The sequence below is a fragment of the Glandiceps talaboti genome, chromosome 3 (genome assembly GCF_964340395.1).
Source record: "Glandiceps talaboti chromosome 3, keGlaTala1.1, whole genome shotgun sequence".
NCBI classification, from domain to species: domain Eukaryota; kingdom Metazoa; phylum Hemichordata; class Enteropneusta; family Spengelidae; genus Glandiceps; species Glandiceps talaboti.
Window position 1 is genome coordinate 26,591,604 of NC_135551.1, and position 11,447 is coordinate 26,603,050.

The window sequence follows — 11,447 nt, forward strand, 5'->3', positions numbered from 1 at the left end:
GCTATTTTATGCATTAGTGTACCATATGATTTTATATCTCAACTGTAGTGTAGGTGACAGAAGGGGTGGCTAAAATAATGCTTGAGTTTCATTTGGCGGGGCTTAACATTTTTTTTAGAAGAGAGGGTGAGAGGAACTACACCAGTTGTTTAACCGTAAATTGTGTACATTTCCTAACTGTAGCTATGCAGACAAATTGCATGAGATAGTATCAAGATGACTGAATAAGTGCTATCTAAACTCGACCTGAAATATTTTGCTATCATTATATATGGCTTGTTTTATCCTTGTCCAGCATTGTGAAAAAATGAAATCGACCTACCTACCCAATGTGATAGGTTAGGTTACCCGTTGACCAGCATTTTGTATTTTTTTATGGCCTTACATATGATATTTAATTTATCTAAAATAGATATTATATCTTCTTTATTACCTACTTATTAAATTTACATTTACATTCTGGACAATCATGATGCCGTCGGTGTGAGCAGCCTTGTTTCCTCCGCTCCCAGTAACTGGCATAATTTTCACGTTTTGGGCTAACTGGCGACTATATGGAATCATGTAGAAGTTGTTAAGGCATCAGACAACACTCGAAGCTGACTGTATGTACATTATGGCTAGCGGTACGCGAAAAAAGACGAAGAAACCTACAACCGGTGGCGAAATGACCTCGCAGTACTTTCAAAGTGGCCCCAACACCTGTAAAACATCGTTACATAATGACGAGACTGAAGACGGCACTGAATCGGACACGTACGCATTGTCACCAGCGATATTGAAAGCTATCGTGAAGGAGTGCCTACAGGAGTTAGAGCAGAAAGTTACTTCAATCTCAGAGAGTGTGTCGACAATTATTTTGGAACAGCGAAAACTTTCCGCAAGGATGGAGACTATTGAAAGAAAACATGTAGATTTGGATAAAGCCATGCAGTTTGCAGATAGTGAAGTCGAAACCGTGAAACAGCAAAACAAAGGTATGAAAGAAGAATTTCACAAGTTTGATACTGTGTTGAATAACTCAACAAAGAAAGTGGAAGCAATCGAAGCCGCAACTCTAAATTTAGAGCGCTATTCCCGTAGCTTCAATCTCAGAATTGGAGGTATAAAAGAAACAGAAAACGAAAGCTGCTTTGACATTGTGAAAGAACTTGCTGTCGACAAATTTAACATGAACGACATTCTGATTGACAACGCCCACCGTGTTCGTGGCAAATACCGGAAAGGTGATACCACCAAGACGCCACGTCATATCATCGTCAAATTCCCTCTACGTGTGCAACGAAGATTTATTCTCGAAAATTGGCGTACGGTACTGAATGGAAGTGACATCTTTATAAAGGTGGACCTCTGCCCAGCTGATTTCAGAGTGAAACAAAGTCTGCGTTCGGTGATGGAAGAGGCGTACAAGGCAAAGAAAAGAGTCAGATTTACTAATGGTCAACTGTTCATAGACAACAAACAATATATTGCTCCACAGAACATTGAGTAGTGCATGGATGTATCTCTCCCAATACACCCATGGGTAGAGCAATTGAACGCTTATTTCCTTTCCTATATATGGTACTTTGCTGTGAGTAATTAACGTTTAGTCGACTAGTACAATTTTTGCTATATGATATGTTATGTTGAAACATTTGCATAAGTTTTTTTTTTGTTCATGTAAACACCAATTGTTGCTGTTATCTTGTTTTTTTTTGTTAGCCCTTTCTATTCGCCTGCCTTTAACTTTATATTCATGCTACTGTAATGCTTTAGCCTGTTAGTCCATCTTATATTGTGTCCTTTTAATTTACGCCAGTTTTGGTGAGCACTCCCCTCCTTGTTGAGTTTTTTTGTGGGTGCGTCATTTTTCGGAGGTTTTGGTTTTTTGTTTGCTGCTTGCTTTTTGGCATTTTCTTCTTGGTATTTTGCCTTTTGCATTTTTTTCCTTCCTTTTTTGCCAGAATCGTTGTAGATTCTGGCATGTGCTCCTTTTCCCCTTTTTTTTCCTTTTCTTCTCAAAATGCGAGAGTTTCAAGTTATAACTGCATTCGATTTTTTTTTCCCCTTTTGTTCGGCACCATGTTTTTTGTTGTTTTTGTTTTTGTCTCAGTCATGACAGCGTATTAATGAGCATATGCTTGAGATTTTTGATATAATGTCAATGAATGTGCGAGGTATGGGAAACTTTAAAAAGAGAAGGGGTATTTTTCAGTGGCTGTCACGGAAAAAGTCAAATATTATCTTTCTTCAGGAAACACACACTGTTTTTAAAGACGAATCCGTCTGGCCAAATGAACTCCGGGGCCATTTTGTTTTCTCTCATGGCAACTCTAATAGTAGGGGGGTAGCTGTCATCCTTAGAAATTTAGACTTTGATATTAATCATGTGAGAACGGATAACGAGGGTAGGATCATCATAATCTCTGTTGATATATACGGGAAACCATATTTGTTAATTAACTGGTATGCTCCAAACGTAGAGAAGGACCACACTTATACACTTCTTAAGTTGGCTACTATGATTAAGGACTTGGAAATAGAACCAGACAGAGAAATTATTTGGGGAGGGGATTTCAATGTAGCTCTTGAGGTCAATTTAGATAGGAAGGGGGGTAACCCATTGATTTGGAAGAACGCTTTGAGGACCCTTTCAAATATTCGTTCAGAGTTGGATCTCAGTGACATCTGGAGAGTTCGTAACCCTTTAGTAAATCGCTTTACTTGGCGTAGGCTCCGCCCTGCTTTAATCCAGAGTCGCATAGACTATTTTTTAATTAGCAGCTCGCTTCAGCAAACAGTTAGAGACACAGATATTATCTCTTTTGTCTATTCTGATCATTCTGCCATCACTCTCTCCATCGATATCGGGGATAGTCGATCAAATCTTGGTTGTTCCTATTGGAAGCTAAATAATAGTTTCCTTTTTGAAGATGAGTATATCGGTCTTATCACTGAAAACCTCAATTCCTGGATACATGAGTATCACACGGATGACCCTATTCCTCTTTGGGAATATCTGAAATTTAAGATTAAGGTAGTCTCACTTGCCTATGGCAAAAAGAAAGCAAGAGAGAGAAGGGATACCACGTATGACTTGGAACAGAAGTTAAGCCGTTTAGAAAATCTGTTGGCTACCGCTCCCACAGATAGTGTGAAAGTGGAAATTATTGGTGTTCGTAAGGAGCTTCAATGTGAGCTTGACTATATAACTGAAGGAAGTATTATTCGTTCAAGGGCAAAATGGTACGAGTTTGGGGAAAAGAATACGAAATACTTTTTAGGTTTAGAAAAAGCAAACGCAAAGAAATCGCAAATTACTCAGATTATCAATGACAATAGTCAGATCATAACTGACCCTGCACAGATTCAAAGAGAAATTAAATCTTTCTATTCTGGCCTTTATAGTAGTAGACATGTCCAAGTTTCTGATTTCTTTCAAAATGTGAGCTTGCCCGCCCTAAGTAATGCTGATCGGGAACACTGTGAAGGCCAAATTACATTGAATGAGGCCTTTAAAGCACTTGCTAGTATGCCAAAAAATAAAACCCCGGGAAATGATGGGCTTACCTGTGAATTCTACACCAAATTTTGGCCTATAGTTGGTCACCTTTTAGTCAACTCACTGAATGCTGGGTTTGAAAACGGTACACTGGGTCCCAGCCAAAGTCAGGGAGTGATTACGTTGATTGACAAGAAAGGCAAAGATAAACGGCTTATCAAGAATTGGAGGCCGATTACACTTCTAAATGTTGACTATAAACTGGGTGCCAAATGTATCTCCCTTCGATTGGATAAGGTTCTGCCAAATATTATTGGGCCCACCCAATCAGCCTTTTTAAAGGGTCGTCAAATTGGAGACTGTGTTCGTCTTATAGAAGACTTAATGGAGTATACAAAAAATGAAAACCTCCCTGGAATCCTCTTGGCTATCGACTTTGAGAAGGCCTTTGATAGTCTGGAGTGGGACTTTCTTTTAACATCGCTTAGTAAATTTGAATTTGGCCCCTCACTCCAAAATTGGATTCGCACTCTCTACTCCAATCCCTCTAGTTGTGTGATGAATCGGGGACGAAGTACTGGTTATTTTGATATTAAGAGAGGAGTCCGCCAAGGCGACCCTCTCTCCCCTGCCCTCTTTATTATTGCTTTAGAAGTGCTATTGGTCTCTATTCAGCAAAGTAATGTCAAAATTTTACCACGAAATGCTTGTTTTTTGGAGTGAAGTTAACCCCTGTAGTTCGCTCTGTGTCTCAGAACAAGTTTTGTGGAACAATTCAGATATTCTCATTAATAATAAGTCAGTTTTCAGTTCTTTTTTATATAAGAAAGGTATTGTATATATAGCAGATATTTTTAATGATGAAAATCAGTTAAAAGACTGGGACAACCTTAATTCTTTAGGATGTAATCTTAATCACTTTCTCTTCTGGAGAGGAATTCTGCATGCAATCCCTTTTCTTTGGAAAAGAGGTAGTCCAGTGCTCATTAGGCCAGAAAGACCGATTAGTTTTATCTCCAAGGGAAAATTGGTTCCACTTGAAACGTGTCAAGTCAAAACTATTAGAAAACGTATAACAGGAGATTATTTCATTCCTCCGAAAAGCAAGCTTTTCTTTTCTGGCTTTCTCGATATTTGCAACGGTGATTGGGTCCATTACTTTTTACTGCCTTTTAAAGTTACTATAGAGTCAAAATTACAGGAATTTCAATGGAAGATAAACCACAATATTTTGTACACAAATACTATTCTTCACCACATGAATCCACCTAGAGTTAATAGTAGTCTCTGTACGTTTTGTAACCTAACGGACGAAACCCTTATTCATTTATTTGTGGAATGCGAATGTACTACCATTATTTGGCGCAGTCTCTTGACACTGTGGGGCGTGGCCCTACAAACTCCATCATCGTTGTCTGCCAAACAGATTCTTTTAGGCGACAAGTCCTTTTCAAAACTGTTGAACCACATTATATTGATAACAAAAAAGACCATTTATGAATGTAAGTTATCAAAAACTATACCATCCTTTAATATTGTGAAATTAAATGCAAGACTTGCAAAAAGGATTGAATGCCATATTGCCAAAAGAAAAGACTGTCTCCCGAAGTTTTATGCAAAATGGGACAATTTTGAAGTTTAAATGAATTTTGGTTCCCTACCTCTGCATTGTACCTTTTTTTTAAAAAAAAACTTATTTTAGATGCTCTCATTGGTGCCATGTGTTATTTTTTGCAATTGTGTTGATGTAATTTGTCTCTCTCGAAATAAAAAAAACTTTAAAAAAAAAAAAAAAAGAAAAAAAAAAAAAAATTTACATTTGTAGATAAAATAAATAATACATTTTTGAGGTAGGTAAAAGGAGACCAGAAAATAGCTACTTGCTAATCAAGTCTGTCTCCTTACACATAGTTCATTATGCTCAAAGCAAGCCGATAACGCAAAATAAAGGAACACTGTCACAATCATTCTTAGGAATATCATCGAAGCAGCAACAAATCGAAATCCACCAAATTACATATTGCATGCGCATGCAGTACAATTAAGAAAAATATATATCCATCTTATTCTTATATGTTAACGACAACCCAAGCTCCTGGTGTCCTTTTTTCATTTCGGACTTCACAAGGATGACTCAAACTAATGTCAGTTTTATCGAAACCTAAACCAATAGCATTTTATTCATTGAAGCCGAAAGTGATTTTGAGAATGTGAGCAAGAGACGTGATGCTTGCAGACCGACTATTAATACTGACTAATTGGTGATAAAATCGTGAAATGAAAAAAAGAAGTAGAAGTACATCTTGTATTAATAAAAACATTGACTTTGACGCTATTGATTCAAATTAATGCTCAAACTTGCGGAAAGGAAAAATCGACTGCCTCTCTCATCAGTTCTTGAATTGGGGGAATTCAGAGGTGTTAAAAAACATGAAAGGTCATCTAACCATTCAGATCCCATATTTAAACGCCTTCGTATTTTGGACATTTACAAGCTATGGGATTATCAACTAGGCCAAATGCAAAAGTAATTTTGGTCAATTTTCAGGTTTAAACATTTGGAATTCAATCCCTTCATATATAAGAGATACCTGTTGTCGGAGTAAGTTTAAAACAGTCAAGTACCACCTAAGACAATGATAGATGCCATCTTTTATGAACATTTTTTTACTATTTATCATTACACATTATAAGTTCTGTATCATGTCCGGATCCGTTATTATCATTATTATTTTTAAGGTTTGCTTGCTGTCAATTTGTATATGTTGTCTAATTTTCTGAGTGAGGTCAAACTTTGTTGTTTTTCTGCTCATCTTTATTTTGTTGTTCATTGAAATTGTTTATAGTTTCAGTTGTATACTTTTTAATCTAGCGGAAATGGCGTATTGTTATTAGTAATATATAGGCATATATTCGTCAGTTTGATCATGCACACATCACACATGTAATGTTATTTGATTCGCTAAATTTTACTACAAAGGAGGATGGATGTATTGCACTTGTTTCAAAGATGGTATACTGTAATTTGCTACTTGAAATTCAGTAATTGTACATGTATTAATGTTGTACAGCTCGATATGGTTTTAATGGGAAATCGCCTAATACTGGGCATCAATATTTCAGGCTACGTGTTCGGAATATATGCATGCACTGTTTACTGTTTCGAGTGGTATGGCATACAAAGATATACATGTACTATAGCTATGTAACACAGTCCCATTTAATCTGTTTTATCGATTAAGCATTATATTTCTATTGTGATCAGAAGTGCATATTTTTAATCAACTGACACATCAATATAATAGCAGCAGAGCGCATACTTTTAGTCGTAAAATTTCAAAAGGTTTCCACGGCGGGAGGGGGGATACCCCAACACCGAACCCACTCTCGCTCCGATCCCTCGTCACGGTAGCTCCCACCTGTATGCATTATTCTACCTGCTGCTAATAGAATTTCTTATATTCCCCAAAACACATTAATTTTTCAACAGACGATCACTCAGTGCATTATATCAATAATGCAAGGACACACTGGCTAGTCATCCCACCATCTATATGTTTATCATGAAATGTATTCATATCAGTAAACTCCTACATACTGATGAAATTAGAATACTCTTCTACCAACTTTCATTTATATTTGTAAAGTGTAAAGTTATTTTCTTCGTAATTCGCAATTCGTAATTCGTAATGAAATTCTATGAAATTCATCATTTAAAATTTATTTTCCAGTAAATTGTACTGGAGGGACCTCCCTTGCCTAACCTCATTTAAGGTAAATGTAGAAGGCCCACTGTCGTCGAGACGTATTTAATTTTAGAATTGCTCGCATAGGTTTTGCTGGTTGAGGAGTATGCAATCACCTCTCTCTACAGTTTAGTCATTTTTTTAGCTATTTTAGCAGGAACGCGGGTTTTACTATAAATAATTTTGGAAGTCAAACGTATGGGTAGTCAAACATCTCCTTTATAAGGTCATGCTCGTCACTGATCAACACTGCAGTTCTGACGACGAGTCCGTGGTAAGTATCACCAAGTCATTGTAAAATAGGGCTTTCTCCACACTGAAACGTAATGCTAAGAAGTTGGACACATTTATTTAAGAAATAATTTCTAGCTGATAGGTATCTATTTAGGGTTTTCATTGTTATTTACAATGCATTTAAAAGTCGTTATTACTATTTGCATATCATTCCGCACTATGTTGTAAACAAATTTGAAATTTATTGTAAATAATTTAGAATTGATTTTACAGGTACAATTTACATGCGGGAGGGAATTCCCTGACAAAGGTTTATCATGCTATATTGCACATTTCGTGATGATTTTAGTATAATCTATAACTCCATACTTTGCTAGCCATTTGGAGCAATTTGCTAATAAGAAGAAAGAATTGCCAAAATAATGTTGTTGTTTTCCTTCACAGACGGAGTAAACGCGACTGCATAAAAATGATGGTAAGTAGTTAACCCATCAACAATGCACAACCTTAACTTAAAGCCAAACACTATCCCAAACTACAGCCCGTTTCAAGTTACCGTTCTGTGCTCTGTTTGATACAACCATGCAGGACCAATACGAAACTGCATGTAGCAAAATAACACTTTGTTGGTTCATTTTATCTAGTATGAAATACATATTTTGACTAGATACAGACACGCGGGCACCAGTGTTTCGACGTCTGCTTTTGCTGTCTGCCCGGTGGTACGTTAGTTCATTTCACTTAGACAAAATGTATTCATTCAATCTTGCAAATTGGTATCTTAAAGTGTAGCATGTATAGTTTCTTATGATTTCTTTGTGGTTGTATAAACGGAGTCGGAAAGCGGTAACTTCAAACGGGCTGTGAGTTGTTTAACAATTGATTTAGTAATTTGGATGACCATGAATTTGTCACTATTGTGATCATGGCAATTATACCGTAGATCTATCTCTTGACAATGTAAATTACAAAACAAAAAACATCAAACACATCAAAAACGCCCTATGAGGAATCTGAATGAATGAACCAGACAACATATAGGGGTCCATCACTAGCCGAAACCATGTATATAAATAATACATTAATGACATTCTGAAATTGTAAAAACAAACAGCATTCGCCCCTAATAAAAACAACATTACTGTTGGGGTACGTTCTGTTATATTTTATTATTATTATTATTATTATTATTATTATTATTATTATTATTATTATTATTATTATTATTATTATTGTTATTATTATTATTATTATTATTATTATTATTATTATTATTATTATTATTATATTGTTGTTGTTGTTGTTGTTGTTGTTGTTGTTGTTGTTGTTGTTGTTGTTGTAAAATGGTGTTGTAAAATGGTGGTATGCTATTCTAGTTGAAATTCAGCAAAATGTTAAATGATGAAAATGCCGAGGCTAGTGTTAAATGTACATAGAATCGGTCAGATATACACTAAACAATACTGTTTATGTTACCCTACAAATGACGGTTGAAATAACATTGTCAGCATTGTACTGTAAATGTACAAAGCATAATATAGGTAGAGTATGATTCACTGTAATCGTAGAGTGAATTATCAAAAGTAATACCCATTCGTAGTACTTTGTTATCTCTAGATATCCTCCAATTGATTTAACTTGACATTTTTCCTAATCCCGTATTGCCATCTTCTCTATAGATTAAAATTGTTATTGTAGCCCTCTTTGTGGCGGTTTGTGCTGCTGCAGACTGGAAGGATGACTTTGAATTGTATGAAGCAGCTTTAAAAGGCAAAGAAAAATTCAACGATCTTGTCTGCTACAACTGTACCATCACCTGGGATACCTACACCATGGAATATGTAGACTGCGTTATGTATGATGAATGTCCAAAAGAACTGAAGAAAAAAACCAAAACCACACATGACCCAGAAAGAACATACTCCATCGTCAACTGGCGTTTCACCATGAAAAAGAACCCACCTGAGAAAATTCTTAAAGTAGGAGTCAATGAATTGCATTGGGATATGGATATCGACATGGTAAGTAGAAAGTTTAGTTTACACGGTGGGTTAAAGTGAAATGTTCCAGCTGAACACCACATTATAAGTACAGAAAATTGACTAGCTTAATAGGTCATAATATTCGTGATGCATTTGTATTATATAAAATCCTTTTATTTCGACCTCCTTTTGATAAGGAGCGATCTTATAAACAAGTTTGTTCGTAATAAAATAAAGGCAAACCAGTAAATATGGAGTCTATCAAACGTGGCCATAGCTGTACCATCCAAATATCCATACTTGAGTATCTTAAGCCATTTGTAAGGGATTAGTAATTGGTAATCAAACATTGATGGATATGTATCCTATGAATTATCACCATTGAAACTAGTCTTTATATTTAACCTTCACAGCACACCTAAACAAACAGAACAGAACAGTTCATTTCAACAGCACTACATAGTTTAGACACAATTAAGCGATTTCCTGAATGATGCTCAAAACATCTTTCAATCTCACACGTCACCATATGCGGAGGGCGCTGAGCTTCCAACGATAAACTGTAAATCATCATTAGCGTCCAGTTATGCTATACTATACTGTTTGTCACTGTTGTAAACATTAAGAATACAGTCAGATGTCATTTCACGCAATCATCCATAGATGGAATCCGTGTACATACCGGTACATGGGAAGAGTGTCGTGTCTTAGACTCGGGAAAATCTTACGATAGCTATTATGTACATGTGCCACGTGTGTCTGAAAAAGTAGGAAAATATAGAAGTTTATGAAAACGATATTATCTGCCAATAATTGAACAAATAGAGTTTTTCTACATATGCCAAGGAGTGATATAAATCGTCATACATGTGATGAAGTATAAAGTGAGTCAAATTCCAGCCATTTTTAGATCGTGTATAACAGATAATTTGCATTAACCCCCTTTGTTTGTTGCCACTCATATAGGGAGTGGGTGATGGTGATATCGCAGACTGTGATGAATGTATTGGACTGTACCTTGACTACAAGGGAGAGAAGAGTATCTACAACTACTGCATGGTAAAGTCATATTTATATCTTCCTATGTAACACATTTTATGAGTATTACACTTGCCTGCACTATGCATTGTAAGAGGTAGTGGTGGTGGTGGTGGTGGTGGTGGTGGTGGTTATGCGATGAAAATAATGAAAAACACTGCATCGTCCGTCACGATGATTAGATTGATTTAAAATCACTATTGATCAACGTAACACTTCCCCCACAATTCCAATTATTCAATAATCCGAATTGTAACATTGGTAACGGTTGTGAAAATCAGTAGTTGGTAGATTCATTGATTACGTCCAATCTTTATCGTCTTTTCCAGATCATTGATTGCCCTGCTTACTTCACCGGAAACATCGATTGGAATCTTGTCAGGCCACAGGTACATCAGGAACTCATGGACGTCACGTCATTTGATGTGCCATGTGTATCAGGTAACATCACCCACGCCCATTCTTATCTCGATTGGTCTAAAACACCTCTCCTGGCTGAACTTGAGAAGAAGAAGTAATTCCATCAGGGAAGCGAGGATTGATGGGCAAACACGCTATCACCAGTTAAAAAGAAAACAAGTTCGTTGTACTTTCTGTAGAATGGGTTCTGTAGTTTCCAAATGTATAAAGAGATTGCAATAAATATGACATAAGAAGCATATAAAGTGATTGCGAAGTTCATATGTTTTACGTTAGGGAACGATCAGCTTTTACGGCCGGGGCGGTAAATCGGGGGGGGCACCTCAATTTGGGACTCAAAGAAGGGGGGAGGCCATCATTTTTACAAAGTGAATAAAGAGGAGGGGGTCACCTTATTTTCAACAACTGAACGAAATCATGAACCACCCTGCTGTACTTAAATTTCCATACAACAAATGTATGTGCATACAATAAACAGATTCGATCGTCACAACAAGGCCCGGATCATGCAACTTTGTTTCAATCGATCCCACCTTTAGTGAC

The 11,447-nt window shown here is 36.5% G+C and overlaps 1 protein-coding gene across 1 annotated transcript; it reads left to right on the forward strand.

Annotated features, from left to right (window-relative positions):
• The first annotated feature begins 7,443 nt into the window (after positions 1-7,443).
• On the forward strand, positions 7,444-11,165 carry LOC144432759 (uncharacterized). The gene is made up of 5 exons (XM_078121034.1): positions 7,444-7,504; positions 7,909-7,939; positions 9,144-9,485; positions 10,413-10,505; positions 10,814-11,165. The coding sequence occupies exons 2-5, from the start codon at positions 7,934-7,936 to the stop codon at positions 11,000-11,002; spliced, it is 630 nt and encodes a 209-aa protein (XP_077977160.1). The 5' UTR covers positions 7,444-7,504; positions 7,909-7,933; the 3' UTR covers positions 11,003-11,165.
• Positions 11,166-11,447: the final 282 nt, after the last annotated feature.

Bases quoted from the DNA above. Each gene is read 5' to 3' on its own strand.
- LOC144432759 (XM_078121034.1), top strand. The intron at 9,486-10,412 runs GTAAGTAGAAAG...CCACTCATATAG, and splicing joins GGGATATGGATATCGACATG to GGAGTGGGTGATGGTGATAT. The intron at 10,506-10,813 runs GTAAAGTCATAT...CGTCTTTTCCAG, and splicing joins GTATCTACAACTACTGCATG to ATCATTGATTGCCCTGCTTA.